At 50.5% G+C, this 17095-nt stretch overlaps 1 protein-coding gene across 3 annotated transcripts in view; it reads left to right on the top strand.

Annotated features, from left to right (window-relative positions):
- Positions 1-7388, top strand: part of CA5A (carbonic anhydrase 5A) — a 49479-nt gene extending 42091 nt beyond the window's left edge. For 2 of the 3 annotated variants that reach the window (XM_054453322.2, XM_054453321.2), the window contains 2 exons: positions 3605-3760; positions 7130-7388. In XM_054453322.2, coding sequence (XP_054309297.1) covers positions 3605-3760; positions 7130-7273 — 300 coding nt within the window. In that variant the 3' untranslated portion in view covers positions 7274-7388. The remainder of the gene's footprint in view (positions 1-3604; positions 3761-7129) is intronic. The other variant, XM_054453323.2, reaches the window with a different exon arrangement.
- The last annotated feature ends 9707 nt before the right edge of the window (positions 7389-17095 follow it).

Genomic DNA, 17095 nt, shown 5'->3' with positions numbered 1-17095 from the left:
TGTTGCCCAGGCTGGAGTGCAATGGTGCAATCTTGGCTCACTGCAACCTCTGCCTCCTGTGCTAAAGCAATTCTTGTGTCTCAGTCTCCCGAGTAGCTGGGATTACAGGCACCCGCCACCATGCCTGGCTAATTTTTGTATTTTTAGTAGTGACGGGGTTTCGCCATGTTGGTCAGGCTGGTCTTGAACTCCTGACCTCAGGTGATCTGCCTGCCTTCGCCTCCCAAGGTGCTGCGATTACAGGCATGAGCCACTGCGCCCAGCCTATAATGCTGTTTTTTTTTTAATTAACTGGATAATTATAAACATGAGCACGTGTGCACAGAACTGATGCATGTGTCTGCCGGCGTGGACACTCCCGGGCTTCCTTCTGGTAGCTCAGCCGCCTCTCTTGACGCTGACCCTCACTGCTTGATGTTAGGAGACAAGCCCAAGGCATCTGGGTTGCCGGCTTCCACCTCAGAAGGCCAGGGCCCAGCAAAGTCAAGGTGATGTGGCTGAGCAGGGAGGCTGTCTTCCTTGCAGACAGGGACTCTGTCACTTTGGACTGGACTCTTGTCCCACAGTGCTGGCCAGGGGCAGGTGCAGAGTTGTGCTTGGTTGGCATGGGACACTGATGAGGGCTGTGTTGCGGCCAGGCCCAACCACCATGAGCCGAGATCACACCATGGCACTCCAGCCTGGAAGACAGAGTGAGACTCTGCCTCAAAAAAATAAAAAAAATAAAAAGTTATAAATAGAACTACCCTATGATTCAGCAATCACACACTTCTGGGTATATATCCAAAAGAGCTGGCTGGGCACAGTGGCTTATGCCTGTAATCCCAATATTTTGACAGGCCAAGGCAGGAGGATCGCTTGAGCCCAGGAGTTGGAGAACAGCCTGGGCAAGATGGCAAGACCCCCTGGCTACAAACAATTAATTTTAAACCCTGGTGTGGTGTCCTAGCTACTTGGGAGACTGAGGCGGGAGGATCGCTTGAGCCCAGGAATTAGAGCCTGCAGTGAGCTATGATGGCATCATTGCACTCCTGCCTGGGTGACAAAGTAAGACCCTGACTCTTTTTTTTGTTTTTTGGCGGTGAGTGTATTCAATGCAAAATAATCCTCTCTAATTTTACTGAGATGGCTGGCCATGTCCACCACCAAATCTGCGTCTAAACTGGAATTCAGTTGCTGACCCAGCCCAGCTCGGCTTTCTTGTCGGCACCAGGGGCACAGCACTCCGTCTGTAGGTATGTCTGTCGGCTTCCCCTCCTGTGAGTCTTGCAGGTCACCCACCCTCCAGACCTTTAGGCCGAGGCCTGCCAGTCCCTGGACGGCTGCAGCGTGGGGTGGCAGGCACAGTTTCCAGGGACAGATGAAGGTAATCATGGAGATACTGGATACCGTCATTGGTAAGGTAGTAGTAGAAATGTCTCCAGGCAAGCCGGGCGCGGTGGCTCACTCCTGTAATCCCAACACTCTGGGAGGCCGAGGTGGGCGGATCACGAAGTCAGGAGATCGAGACCATCCTGACTAATATGGTGAAACCCCATCTCTACTAAAAATATAAAAAATTAGCTGGTCGCGATGGCTTGAAGATGTAGTCCCAGCTACTCGGGAGGCTGAGGCAGGATAATCGCTTGAACCAGGGAGGCGGAGGTTGTGGTGAGCCGAGATCGCGCCGTCGCACTCCAGCTTGGGCAACAAGAGTGAAACTCCATCTCAAAAAAAAAAAAATGGAGCTCATAGTGACAATCCGGTTCTTCTTAGGCATCAACATCTCAACGGCTCTAAGGTCTGGGGCCAGGGGGCCCCGACTCTTAAAAAAAAAAAAGAGTTGGAAGCAGAATTTGAAGAGATATTTGTATACGCATGTTCATGGCAGCACTATTCACAACAGTGAAAAGGCGAAAGCAACCCTAGCGTCTATCCACAGATGAATAGATAAACAAAATGTGTTCCATCCATTACAAGGGAATATCATTCAGCCTTAAAACGCAGGGACTCGGCCAGGCACAGTGGCTCACGCCTGTAATCCCAGCACTTTGGGAGGTAGAGGTGGGTGGATCACGAGGTCAGGAGATCGAGACCATCCTGTCTAACATGGTGAAACCCCATCTCTACTAAAAATACAAAAAATTTGCCGGGCATGGTGGCAGGCGCCTATAGTCCCAGCTACTGGGGAGGCTGAGGCAGAAGAATGGCGTGAACCCAGGAGGCGGAGCTTGCAGTGAGCAGAGATGGCGCCACTGCACTCCAGCCTGGGCGACAGAGGGAGACTCCATCTCAAAAAAAAAAAAAAGCAACAATGCAGGGACTCCTGACACATGCTCCAATGTGGATAAACCTGAAGGACATTATGCCCAGTGAAATAAGCCAGACACAAAAGACAAAAACCACAGGATCCCACCCGCATCAGGTCCCCAGAGTCCTCAGATTCAGAGAGATGGAAGCGGAATGGTGGGTGCCAGGCTTGGGGAAGGAAGCTGGACTTAGTGTTTAGGGGGTCAGGAAAGAATTTGAGTTTGGGATGATGGAAAAGTTCTGGAGACGGACGGTGGAGATGGTTGCACCACAATGTGACTGCATTTAACGCCATCAAATTTTACACTTAAAAATGGTTAAAATGGGCCGGGCATGGTGGCTCATGCCTGTCATCCCAGCACTGTGGGAGGCTCAGGTGAATCACCTGAGGTCGGGAGTTCAAAACCAGCCTGACCAACATGAAGAAACCCTGTCCCTACTAAAAATACAAAATTAGCGGGTGTGGTGGCAGGTGCCTGTGATCCCAGCTACTCAGGAGGCTGAGGCAGGAGAATCACTTGAGCCTGGGAGGCAAAGGGTTGCAGTGAGCCAAGATCGCACCATTGCACTCCAGCCTGGGCAACAAGAGCAAAACTCCATCTCAAAAAAAAAACAAAAATGGTTAAGATGGTAAATTTTATGTTATGTATATTTTATCACAATAAAAAGTAATATTTTTTGCAGCCAAGTATGCTAAAAGAAATGGTTTTATTTTTATTTTTTATTATTTTATTATTATTATTATTATTATTATTATTATTTGAGACAGAGTCTCACTCTATTGCCCAGGCTGGAGTGCACTGGCGTGATCTCGGCTCACTGCAACCTCTGCCTCCTGGGCTCAAGTGATTCTCCTGCCTCAGCCTCCTGAGTAGCTGGGACTACAGGCGCCCACCACCACATCTGGATAATTTTTGTATTTTTAGTAGAGACAGGGTTTCACCATATTGACCAGGCTGGTCTCGAACTCCTGACCTCAAGTGATCCACCCGCCTCAGCCTCCCAAAGTGTTGAGATTACGGGGTGAGCTACTGTGCCCCAAGAAATGACTTCAAAAGGAAAAATGTAAGCACCAACGTAAGCTGGTGTAATGTAATGTAATGCCACCAATGTAAGTTGGCAGGAATCCTTGCTCCGTATAGAAGGGTCACATTTTCTTATCACTGCTTCCAAGTGTGACAGCAGTGGCCTCACGGCCTTATCTCGGGGAAAGCACTTCCTTCCAAGCACCATGAAGGCCTCACGTGCTGAGACAAGATGGAAGCTCCTAGTCTCGCCTGAGGACTGACACGGCCTGTGCTTCTCGGTCTCTCAGGACGCGCGGGCGGCCATGCCCCCCTTCGACCCCTCCACTCTGCTGCCCACCTGCTGGGATTACTGGACCTACGCGGGCTCGCTCACCACCCCGCCGCTGACCGAGTCGGCAACCTGGATCATCCAGAAGGAGCCCGTTGAAGTGGCCCCAAGCCAGGTGAGCCATGCCCGTAACTGGCATGATGGCACTTCATGGAAGGCATCTCTCTTGCTTGGCAGCGTCACTAAGATGCTGCATAAGAGCGTTGTGGAATTATATTCTTTCATGCATTTGGGGCGCTCTTACACAAGAAGAAATTTCCAATTGAAGCAGGAGCTTGTTGAGATTGGACAGCGGTTCCAGTGATCACAGCGAGCATGTTCTGAGCAACACCCTAATCTATCACACACAGACACACAAGGCATTCATGGGAGTTGTCCCAGGGTCATGGGTCTGCATGGTTTTTGTTTTCTTCCTTTTTCTTTTCTTTTCTTTCTTTCTTTTTTTTTTTTTTTTTTTTGAGACAGAGTCTCGCTCTGTTGCCCAGGCTGGAGTGCAGTGGCGCAATCTCGGCTCACTACAACCTCCACCTCCTGGGTTCAAGCGATTCTCCTGCCTCAGCCTCCCGAGTAGCTGGGGCAAGAGAATAACTTGAAGCCAGGAGGCAGAGGCTGCAGTGAGCCGAGATCACACCACTGCACTCCAGCCTGGATAACAAGAGCAAAACTCCATCTCAAATAAATAAATAAAAATACAAAAATTAGCCGGGCATGGTGGCATGTGCCTGTAGTCCCAGCTACTTGGGAGGCTGAGTTAGGAGAATCACTTGAACCTGGAAGGCAGAGGTTGCAGTGAGCTGAGATGGCACCACTGCACTCCAACCTGGGCGACAGAGTGAGACTCTGTCTCAAAAAAATAAAAACAAAAAATAAATAAAAGTTATACTATCATTTTTTTTCTGGAAATCTTAAGAATCTGTAGCAATTCTGTCTGTCCAAGGCAGTTTAGAGCCACAGGCATGCTGCCTATGCCCCGCCCCCGCCCGGCAGACCTTTCTCAGCAGTCGCTTCTCAGCAGTCGCAGCAGGACTTAGCATCTCTGGTTCATCTCTTTCCGAGGGCTCCAGGTGAGCTCTTAGAGGGTGTTCAGTCTCCTGGGCCTGTGAAAATATTCCCTTATATACAAACCATGGCATGATGTCATTTGCACTTGGAGATGTGGGATGCAGAATATCTGCCTGCCTCCAAACCAGAGCTGTTGGACATGGGGAAGGGTTTTGTTGAAGGTGGCCCCTTGTCAGGAAGGCCCTTATGCCACTCAACAAGCATATATGTGACAAGTGCCCACTCTGGGTCTGCGCCACCAACAGAGGGTGAGAGGGGGGCAGGTGTGGAGCGGCGGCACAGGAACAGGGCATTTGTCTCAGGACACTGCTGTCTGGCAGGAAAGTAGAAACAAAGCCAATCGTATTAAGCCAGGGTGGCCGGTGTCATATAAAAATGCAGGGCAGGAGCCCCTTATCCTGAGCAGGGGAGCCAGGGAGGCACATGTCCTGGAAGGCGGGGAGTTTTCCAGGGGAGGAGAAAGGCTGCCTTTCTGAGGCAGTCAACAAATGTGCAGACCACAAATGTGGATGAGCACACGGTGGTCACGGCCCAGGAGGCCACGAGCACCATGCGCGCTCAACTCTAGGGGGCGCTAGATCATCACGCAGGGCTAACTGGCCCAGTATGCTGTCAGCACGTAGACATAATCTTACTTCTGAATTTAATTAAATGCGTGAGTTACCTCACAGAGTTCATAAGTATATTCTGTGAACAAGTGAGACAATACATAAAAAGTCTTTTTTTTTTTTTTTTTTTTTTTTTTTTGGGACGGAGTTTCCCTCTTGTTGCTCAGGCTGGAGTGCAGTGGTGTGATCTCGGCTCACCACAACCTCCACCTCCCGGGTTCAAGTGCTTCTCCTGCCTCAGCCTCCCAAGTAGCTGGGATTACAGGCATGTGCCACCACACCTGGCTAATTTTGTATTTTTAGTAGAGATGGGGTTTCTCCATGTTGGCCAGGCTGGCCTCAAACTCCTGACTTCAGGTGATTCACCCACCTCGGCCTCCGAAAGTGCTGGGATTACAGGCGTGAGCCACCACACCTGGCCTCCCAAAGTGCTGGGATTACAGGCATGTACCACCACACCTGGCTAATTTTGTATCTTTAGTAGAGACAGGGTTTCTCCATGTTGGCCAGGCTGGTCTCAAACTCCTGACCTCAGGTGATTCACCCACCTCGGCCTCCCAAAGTGCTTGGATTACAGGCGTGAGGCATCACATCCAGCCATAAAAAGTAGTCTTTTAGTTCCTTGAGTGAAAAGTAAATTCAAATGTTACTTTAGCATTTACATTATATGTGTTAGTTATCTATTGCTGTGTAACAAATAGCTCCAAAACATAGTGGCTTTAGAAAACAATCGTTTGGGCCGGGTGCAGTAGCTCATGCCTGTAATCCCAGCACTTTGGGGGCCGAGGCAGGTGGATTGCCTGAGGTCAGGAGTTCAAGACCAGCCTGACCAACATGGTGAAACCCTGTCTCTACTAAAAATACAAAATTAGGCCGAGCATGGTGGCTAATGCCTATAATCCCAGTACTTTGGGAGGCCGAGGTAGGTGGATAACCTGAGGTCAGGAGTTTGAGAGCAGCCTGACCAACATGGAGAAACCTCTACTAAAAATACAAAATTAGCCAGGCATGGTGGCACATGCCTGTAATCCCAGCTACTCAGGAGGCTGAAGCAGGAGAATCCCTTGAACCCAGGAGGCAGAGGTTGCAGTGAGCAAAGATCACACCATTGCACCCCAGTCTGGGCAACAAGAGCGAAACTCCATCTCAAAAAAAAAAATTAGCTGGGCGTGGTGGCTCGTGCCTGTAATCCCAACTACTCAGGAGGCTGAGGCAGGAGAATCGCTTGAACCTGGGAGGTGGAGGTTGCAGTGAGCCGAGATCTCGCCAACAACACTCCAGCCTGGGAAACAAGAGCAAAACACTGTCTTAAACAACAACAACAACAACAACAACAACCAATCATTTATTATCTCCCGTAGTTTCCTTGGGTTGTGAATTTGGGTGGCTCTGGCTTACCATGTTTCATGAGTTGTAGCCCAATGTCAGCTGGGACTGTAGCTATCTGAAAGCTCAACTAGGGTTAGAGGATTCAGTCCAAGGTTGGCCCTCTCAAGTGGCTGGCAAGTTGGTGCTGGCAGTTGGCTGGGAGCCTCAGTTCTTCTCCCTATGGGCCTCTCCTCGGGGCTGCTTGAGTACCCTCCCAATATGGTGACCAGCTTCCCCCCAGAGCAAGTGATCCTAAAGACCAAGGTGGAAGCGGCAATGCCTTTTATAACCTGGCCCTACACACACCATCACTTCCACCATATTTGCTGGTCATTTCGTGCCATCCTGATTCAGCATGGGAGGGACCACACAAGGCCTGAGGGACACCCGGGGGCTGGCTCACCCTGCACTCATACCAAGCTCACACTGGCTGCCCTCTATTCCAGCTCTCTGCATTTCGTACTCTCCTGTTTTCTGCACTTGGTGAAGAGGAGAAGATGATGGTGAACAACTATCGCCCACTTCAACCCCTGATGAACCGGAAGGTCTGGGCATCCTTCCAGGCCACTAATGAGGGCACAAGATCCTAGAGACATCAGGTCCACATGAATAGCAGAACTGACTTTGAAGGAAGGAAGCGTTGTTTCCCAAGTTTCACAATGTGATTGTACTTGACTTCTGAAATTAAAAAGAGAGAATGAGGTTGTTGTTTTAGTCGATGTACTTTTCAGTTGCAAGTGAAAGAAAGATGTGTAAGTACCGTGGGGAACATAACGCTGGGATGGAGGGGTGTGCCATGGCACCCAACACAAGTGCAGGGTGCTTAGTTTCATGGTAACAAAGTACCACAAACTTGGTGGCTTAAAACAACAGAGACTGATTATCTTATGGTTCAGTGAGCCAGAAGCCTGACACCAAGGTGTCCACACGGCTGCTTCCTTCTGAGGCTCTAGGGGAGGATCCTTTTCCGTGTCTTTCCAACTTCAGCTTCCTCCTTGTAAGAACTCCTGGCCGGGCGCATTGCTTCACGCCTTTAATCCCAGCACTTTGGGAGGCCGAGGCGGGCGGATCACGAGGTCAGGAGATCGAGACTATCCTGGCCAGCACGGTGAAACCCCGTCTCTATAAAAAATACAAAAATTAGCTGGGTGTGGTGGTGCGTGTCTGTAATCCCAGCTACTTGGGAGGCTAAGGCAGGAGAATCTCTTGAATCCAGGAGCAGAGGTTGTAGTGAGCTGAGATCGCACTATTGTACTCCAGCCTGGGCAACAAGAGCAAAACTCTGCCTCAAAATAAAAAGGAATTCTTGTGAGGCCAGGCACAGTGGTTCATGCCTGTAATCCCAGCACTTTGGGAGGCCGAGGCAGGTGGATCACTTGAGGTCAGGAGTTTGAGACCAGCCTGGCCAACATGGTGAAACCCTGTCTCTACCAAAAATACAACCAAAAGTAATCTGGCAGGATAAAACCAGAAAACATACACAATTTGATGTCAAGACCTATTTCAAAAGCTAAGTAGGCCAGGTGCAGTGGCTCATGCCTGTAATCCCAGCACTTTGGGAGGCCGAGGTGGGAAGATCACCTGAGGTCAGAAGTTCGACACCAGCCTGGCCAACATGGTGAAACCCTGTCTCTGCTAAAAATACAAAAATTAGCTAGGTGCGGTGGCTCATGCCTGTAATCCCAGCTACTTGGGAGACTGAGGCAGGAGAATCGCTTGAACCCGGGAGGCAGAGCTTGCAGTGAGCCGAGATCATGCCACTGCACTCCAGCCTGGGCGACAGAGCGAGACTCCATCTCAAAATAAATAAATAAATAAAAATAAAAAGCTATATTAATTAAGATAATGTGGTACCTGTCAGAGAAGGACAAATCAACCAATGAAAAAGAATAGCATGTCTAGAAGGTTCCACACATTTGTGATCCCTGAGTCATGCTGTAGGGAATGGATGGGCTTTTCTGTGAATAGTTTTGGATCATTTGGATACTTATCTATCTACGTATTGATTGATCGATCAATTCATCAGTCGATCCACAGGGTCTCACTATGTTGCCCAGGTTGGTCCTGAACTCCTGGGCTCCAATAGTTCTCCTGCCTTGACCTCCCAAAGTGCTGGGATTACAGGCATAAGCCACCCCACCGAGCCAACGGGATATCCAAATGGGGAACCATGAATCTTTTTTCTCACCATACCTCACATCCCCTACCTCACAGCACACACAAAAATTAATTCCTGGCAGACTATAGCTCTAAACAGGAAAGGTAAAACAATAAAGCTCTTAAAAAATAACATAGGAGCTGGGCGCTGTGGCTCATGCCTGTAAACCCAGCACTTTGGGAGGCCAAGTTCCAGACTAGCCTGACCAACATGGAGAAACCCCATCTCTACTAAAAATACAAAATTAGCCGGGCTTGGTGGTGCATGCCTGTAATCCCAGCTACTCGGGAGGCTGAGGCAGGAGAATTGCTTGAACCCGCGAGGCAGAGGTTGTAGTGAGCCGAGATCGCGCCATTGCATTCCAGCCTGGGAAACAAGAGCGAAACTTCTTCTCAAAAAAAAAAAAAGACTTGATCCAGAACTCAATGTTGGGTCTGAGTGTGGCTTTTCTGTCTCTCTTTCGTGATGTTGTCTCTCTCGGCAAGCTCATTCTTTTGGTGGAAAGAGAGCTACCACTCGTGCCAGGATGGTTTCCATTAATTCATGTAACATTTATTGAGTGCCAATTACGTGGCAGGCTCTATTCTAGACTCTGGGGACGGAGCCTAGACTGTTTCAGGTCTCAAGAGCCTTTGCCTCGGAGCTCACATTCTGATGGAAGGAGGTAGACCATGATGCACAACACAGAAAGTCTGGGGTGGTAAGTCACAGGGAGAGGACATGGCTGGGTGGGGAGATCTCTTCTACGGGGGCCATTTGGGCAGAGACCAAAGGAGGAGTGAACCACGTGGCTGCCCCAGGGCAGAGAATTCCAGGCAGAGGCTGGAGGCATGAGCGCCCTCTGGTGTTCAAGGTGCAGCCCGAGGGTGAGGGCAGCCAAGTGCAGGGGTGAGGAGAGAGGCATGGGAGGCAAGGGTGGGTACCGGGGCCCCACAGGCTGGGTGGAGACTTTGGAGCTGCTGCTGGGTTCTGAGCAAAGGGCATTTTCGAGTGGAGAGGCTCTGTTTGGCTGTGCTGCCAAAGAGTTTTCCAAAGTGGTCGCTCCTGTCCTTGCCACCAGGTCATTGTGTGCTTTCTGGAGGGTGTGCCCAGGTGTCTCCTGCGGATTTAATTTTCATTTCCCTAATGATTAATGATGTGGAGCACTTTGTGCAGATTCATTGGCCATCTGCATATCTTCTTTCACCAGATACCTACTTGAGCCATTTGCCCATTTTTCTCTTGGGCTGTCTGTGGTTTTCTTATTGATTCTTAGGAGTTCTTTATATATTCCAATTATAAGGTCTTTGTCCATTTTACAAATCTCTTATCCCACTCTGGGGCTGCCTTTCACCCTCTTTTTTTGTTTGTTTGTTTTTTTGTTTTTGAGACGGAGTCTCGCTCTGTCACCCAGGCTGGAGTGCAGTGGCACAATCTTGGCTCACTGCAACTTCCACCTCCCGGGTTCAGATGATTCTCCTGCCTCAGCCTCACAAGTAGCTGGGATTACAGGCATATGCCACCGTGCCTGACTAATTTTGTATTTTTAGAAGAGACAGGGTTTCTGCATGTTGGTCAGGCTGGTCTCGATCTCCCAACCTCAGGTGATCCGCCTGCCTCATCCTCCCAAAGTGCTGAGATTACTAGCATGAGTCACCACGCCCGGTCTGGATCAAGCTTATAGCAATGGTTGCACCTGATCAGTTACACAAGCCAATAGGTGCCCTTTCATGTAAGCCAGTTTGAGTTTCTTTTTACCTATTACTTGCTTGGAAAAAATCCAAAGTCACTACAGTGTTTTTCTTTTCCCTTTTTTTAGACGGAGTGTCGCTCTGTCGCCCAGGCTGGAGTGCAATGTCACGATCTCAGCTCACTGCAACCTCTGCCTCCCAGGTTCAAGCAATTCTCCTGCCTCAGCCTCCCGAGTAGCTGGGATTACAGGCGCCCGCCACCACGCCCAGCAAATTTTTTTTTTTTTTTTTTTTTTAAGACAGAGTTTTGCTCTTGTCGCCTAGGCTGGAGTGCATTGATGGGATCTTGGTTCACCACAACCTCTGTCTCCTGGGTTCAAGCGATTCTCCTGCCTCAGCCTCCCAATTAGCTGGGATTACAGGCATGGGACACCATGCCTGGCTAATTTTGTATTTTTACTAGAGACGGGGTTTCTCCATGTTGGTCAGGCTGGTCTCGAACTCTCAACCTCAGGTGATCCGCCTGCCTCAGCCTCCCAAAGTGCTGGGATTACAGATGCGAACCACTGCGCCCAGCCTTTTTTTTTTCCTTTTTGCATTTTTAGTAGAGATTCAGTTTCACCATGTTGGTCAGGCTGGTCTCGAACTCCTGACCTCAGGTGATCTGCCTACCTTGGCCTCCCAAAGTGCTGGGATTACAGGCATGAGCCACCGTGCCTGGCCCAGTATTTTTATTTTCATAGCATTAAAAAATATTCCCGCCAGAAGAGACAAAGTTTTACAATCAACCTAATTACGTTATCTTCCAACGTTACCTTACAGTCAGATAAGCACAGAAAAATAAGCAGATGCTAATCTGTTTCCCAAGGTGATAAAGGCCGTTTCATTCCGGGGAGATAAAGAATAAGTAGGTTAGGTCAGGCGCGGTGGCTCACGCCTGTAATCCTGGCACTTTGGGAGGCTGAGGTGGGCAGATCACCTGAGGTCAGGAGTTTGAGACCAGCCTGGGCAACACGGTGAAGCCCCGTCTCTACTAAAAAAAAACGCAAAAAATTAGTCGGGCATGGTGGCAGGCACCTGTAATCTCAGCTACTTGGGAGGCTGAGGCAGGAGAATTGCTTGAACCCGGGATGCAGAGGTTGCAATGGGCCAGATTGTGCCACTGCACTCCAGTCTGGGCAACAGAGTGAGACTCCGCCTCCAAAAAAAAACAAAAAACAAAAACTAGGCCAGGTGCGGTGGCTCACGCCTGTAATCCCAGCACTTTGGAAGGCTGAGGCAGGTAGATCATGAGGTCAGGAGATCAAGACCACCCTGGCTAACACGGTGAAACCCCGTCTCTACTAAAAATACAAAAAACTAGCTGGGTGTGCTGGCATGTACCTGTAGTCCCAGCTACTCGGGAGATTGAGGCAGGGAGAATTGCTTCAACCCAGGAGGTGGAGGTTGCAGTGAGCCGAGATCGTGCCACTGTACTCCAGCCTGGGCAACAGAGTGAGACTCCATCTCAAAAAGAAAAAAAAAAACTAAGGCTGGGCGTGGTGGCTCACGCCTGTAATCCCAGCACTTTGGAAGGCTGAGGTGGGCAGATCATGAGGTCAGGAGTTTGAGACGAGCCTGGGCAGTGTTGTGAAACCCTGTCTCTTCTAAAAATACAAAGAAAAATTAGCCAGACATGTTGGCACACACCTGTAATCCCAGCTACTGTGGAGGCTGAGGCAGGAAAATCGCTTGAACCTGGGAGGCGGAGCTTGCAGTGAGCCGAGATGGCGGCCACCGCACTCCAGCCTGGGCGACAAAGTGAGACTCCGTCTCAAAAAAAAAAAAAATCTAGCCAGAAATCGCTTGAACCCAGGAGGTGGAGGTTGCAATGAGCTGAGATTGTGCCACTGCCCTCTAGCCTGGGCAACAGAGTGAGACTTCACCCCTCCGCGCCCCCCCAAAATAAAGTGTCTGGCTCTTTAAAGGAGATCACACTTGGGGGTGATGCGCGGATGAAAGAGGATTGGGTTGAAGGAGTGAAAGTAGAAGTGGGAAAGCACCAAGCTGGGAAATGGGCACATTTCTGTTCTGCCTCTAAGCTGATGCTCCTGACTTCGATTCCATCGATCAAGAGGAGTTTGCTGAAGGACAGGGTGTACGGCTGCCTCGCCCGCTCCTGAACCAGGCCTGGGATGAAGTGTGTTGTGCACATTCAGCAGCTCCAGCCCCGCTGTGGGTCGCACTGCCATGCTGCGCCCAGCCCACGCCCCAGAAGCTCGCAGCGCCGTTGATCTGGGGAACAGTGTTTTAGGAAAAGTTCCCGAAGTGACAGGATGGTGTCATTGGGCATAAGGGCCACGGCACTCCCACTGAGTTGCAACAAGTTCTACAAAATCGTCCCTGGTTTTTAATAAGGAAACTGAGGCTCACTTGAGAAGTTGAGAAAGTTGTCGCTGACCCACTAGGCCAAGGGATACGCAGCATTTCACTCTTGCCTTCTCTGATTTGTGCAATTAATCAAGGAAAAACTGCAGCAAAGAGAGAACGTCCTGAACCTTAAAACCCAGGAGAAAACTTATCCTGCAATGCCGGGCAGTTCACGCGATGGAAGCAGCAGCCAGAGGAAGGCACTTGGCTGGGCTTCCTGCAGCACTGTGAGAACAGCCCGCTCCTCTGGTGGGGAAGGGGTGACACAGTCAATGGAGGGGGTGGTCTCTGAACCTGGAGCTTGGGATGGGGGCAGAGAGCAGCTATTCAGCCATTCTCTAAGGGCTGCCCATTTCCACGGGGACTTGGGGACAGAGAAAGGCCCAAGCGGCCAGAGGGGCCCTGGGCTCCAGTTCTACCGGCCCCACGTTGACATCGTGTCCAACAAGACACCAAGAGAAGCAGGGAGTGGCTGACCTTCATTTTCCATATCAACACAGGGGGCCCTCTGCACGCACCAACATCTTTGTCTCCTGAAAAATGGCCTTTGTCAGTTATTTTTAAAAACTGGTGTTAATCCTGAGACATGGAGATACATACTCCTGGGAAGTCATCCAAGCCTGGACACACTGAGATGAAACCACAAACACGCCGAGAGGAAAAGACATTGATTCCAGCCCTCAAAGCAACGGGACAAAAAACAAACAGGAGGCTTCCCTCCCGCCCCAGGGGCAGCGGCCAGTGTCTGCGGCTGTACGGGATGGGCTCTCACTGTGACCAGATTGTGGCTTCTGATTGTATTGTAGAATTTCTGGCCCAACTTTTAAGGTTCAAGGCTTCCTCCTTTTGCTTTTATGTTATTTTCTCGTTTAATAAAGATACCCCTGTGTGAGAAGCATTGCCTGTTCCCAGCTGCCGCCGCCTCCTCCTCCTCCTCTTCCTCCCCATCCCCAGCACGTCCTTCCCATCGACCCTCCAGAGAACCAAGCTCACTGCAGAGCAGGCCACGTGCCCAGCTACATCCCCTCAGCCTTGCCCCCTTGGGACAGAATCCACATTCCTGCCCGTCTGCCCCCGCCCTCTCCTGGCAGCCCACTCTGTGCCGACCAGAATATCGGCCCCCTCCTACCCCAGGGCTCTTGTGGCTGTTCTGATGGACCTGAGGGCACCCTTCCCCGCCTGCCCCACACCACCTGCTCGACACCTGCTCCTCCTGTTCCCTCAGCCTGAGCTAAGCCCCCAGATGGCACCTGGCACACAGCGGTGCCCAGCAATAATGGAGCTGTCATTTTTTGACACTTGTCCCTCCTGCTGAAAGGTGGGCTGTCCGTGCACTGCTGTGTCCCCAACTCTGTGCCCACCAACCCCGCCTTGATAAATGGTTCCTCCATCCACCTGACGCCACAGGCAATCTCGGGAGCCCCCTTGGGCCCTCCTCTCCCCTCACTCTTTGCACCCAGGGCAGCAGCAGGCTCTGCTGGAGGACCCTCAAACTGCCGCCTATTCCAAGTCCGTCCACTTTTCTCTGTCCCTTCTGCTGCAGCCTGAGTGACAAGCTGGCCTTCCAGTTTAGCCACTTCCTTTCCAGCCTCTTCCCCTCTTCCCCCAAATCCATTTTTCTTTTAACAGTGGGTTTTTTTGAGAAACTGACACTTGGCCATTCTGCTGCCCTGTTCAAAACTGAGGCTATCCACTAGGCTTGGGGTCGAGCACGAGCTTCTGCCAGCAAGATTCGCAGCCTGGCTCTCTTCCATGTCACCTTGTGTGTGTGGGCCTCTGGCTGGGGTTGCTGTCCCCACGGCTGCTTCACAGTCACTCCTTTCCATCCTCAACCAGCTCTCAGACACCTGCCCCAACTACGGTCTCCCTGTGTCCCCTCCCCAGCTGTTGGCATCAGGCACGTGTTGCTGCACCGATGCTTGCATCCCCCTCTGGAATGTGAGCCCCCAGGGGCGGGATCCTCAACCGTTCTGCTTGCCCATGGCACAGAATAAACGCAGTCGGGTGCCATGGGCTGCAGTGCTCCCACTTGTAAGCTCGGGGACTGCTGTGCGCTGCCCCAGGGCCTCTGGGCGCTGCTCCCTCTCCTGGGCTCGTCCTCCCTGCTCTGCTAGATGCACTTTCTCCTCTCTGCCAAGGCCCAGCCCAGCCCCTCCTCTCCACCACAGCTTCCTCAGTGCCAGCCCCAGGCAGCAGCATCCCCTCCCCCTGCACCCAGGCTCCTGCACATCCCACGTTATCACAGGGGTGCACATGAAAGGGTCACCCGCAGGCTGGGGTGTCATGAAGACACGCATTCTCACAAAGCCAGGTGTATGTCTAGCTATTGTGAAATGTTTGCTGAGTCAATGAATGAATTGCAGGATACTAGATGGATCTGGATACAAATGTTTAGAAACTACCTTAAATCAGGGTAACTGGGGGCTGTCATCATTGAGAAGTCTAGACAAAATGAGTGACAGGGAGCAGGTGTGATCAGACATGGAGCAGACATGGATCACACGTGGAACAAACATGGCTCACACATGGAGCAGCATGGACCACACATGGAACAGACATGGTTCACACATGGAACAGACACAGTTCACACATGGAACACACACAGTTCACACATGGAGCAGCATGGACCATACACGGAACAGACACAGATCTCACATGGAACAGACACAGTTCACACATGGAACACACACGGTTCACATGTGGAGCAGCATGGATCACACATGGAACAGATGTGGTTCACACATGGAACAGACATGGTTCACACATGAAGCAGAATGGATCATACATGGAGCAGCATGAAATACACATGGAACAGACACGGTTCACACATGGAACAGACACGGTTCACACATGGAGCAGCATGGATCTCACACAGAACAGACACGGTTCACACATGGAACAGCATGGATCACACATGGAGCAGACATGGTTCAGACATGGAAAAGACATGGTTCACATGTGGAGCAGTATGAATCACACATGGAACAGACACAGTTCACACATGGAACAGACATGGTTCCCACATGGAACAGACATGGGTCCCACATGGAGCAGCATGGATCACACATGGAGCAGCATGAAACACACATGGAACAGACACGGCTCACATATGGAGCAGCATGAATCACACATGGAACAGACACGGTTCACACATGGAACAGACATGGTTTACACATGGAACAGACATGGTTCACACATGGAACAGACACGGTTCACACATGGAACAGACACAGTTCACACATGGAACAGACATGGTTCACGCATGGAACAGACACAGCTCACACATGGAGCAGCATGAATCACACATGGAACAGACACGGTTCACACATGGAACAGACATAGTTCACACATGTAACAGACACAGTTCACACATGGAACAGACACAGTTCACACATGGAGCAGCATGAATCACACATGGAACAGACACAGTTCACACATGTAACAGACATGGTTCACACATGGAGCAGCATGGATCACACATGGAGCAGGCACCACTCATGCATGGCATAGCATGCATCAGCCTGGTATTCAGGCCCACACAATAGAAGTCATTGTTTTGGTGGTAAACAATATCCACCTGGATATTTTCCAAAACAGAGAATTGAATTATAACCTACAAATTTCCATCCTCACATGGAAGTTTGACCTGGTTGAATGGCATCTGCCCTGCAGCCACTGTGCCCAAAACTGAGAGGTGGGGCAAAGTAGCTGAAGAGTGCAGCACTGAAGCTGGCAGCTGCAAAGAGTGCAGGGCCCTCTAGTCTCTACAAAATTCAATAGCTGCTTCCAGCCTCATGCTGGGACGTGGGCTGAGCAATGAATTCTTCTTGTAATCCAGGGCAGAGTGGAAGAAAGTTCAAGGTGAGCGTCAACTCATTCAATCACTTAACAATAGGCAGGTTCGGCTCATAGTGCAGAGGCCAAGCAGGAGAACCTGGCTCCTGTGTCTCTGGAAATGTTAAAATGCCTGTCAACAGGAAAAAAAGATCTGTTTCTGCCATCCTGAAGGTAAGTTTGCCACCTACGCACTAAAGATTAAGGCCATATTTTTTCAACGTTGAGATTATTCCCTTTGTCCGCAAACAGGGGCTTAAGACAACAGCCCTTTGTTCTCTCACAGTCCTGGAGACCAGAGGCCAACATCAAGGTGGTGGCAGGGCCAGGCTCCCTCGGGA

The sequence above is a fragment of the Pongo pygmaeus genome, chromosome 18 (genome assembly GCF_028885625.2).
Source record: "Pongo pygmaeus isolate AG05252 chromosome 18, NHGRI_mPonPyg2-v2.0_pri, whole genome shotgun sequence".
NCBI lineage: Eukaryota > Metazoa > Chordata > Mammalia > Primates > Hominidae > Pongo > Pongo pygmaeus.
This window is presented reverse-complemented; position numbering and strand designations above follow the sequence as displayed.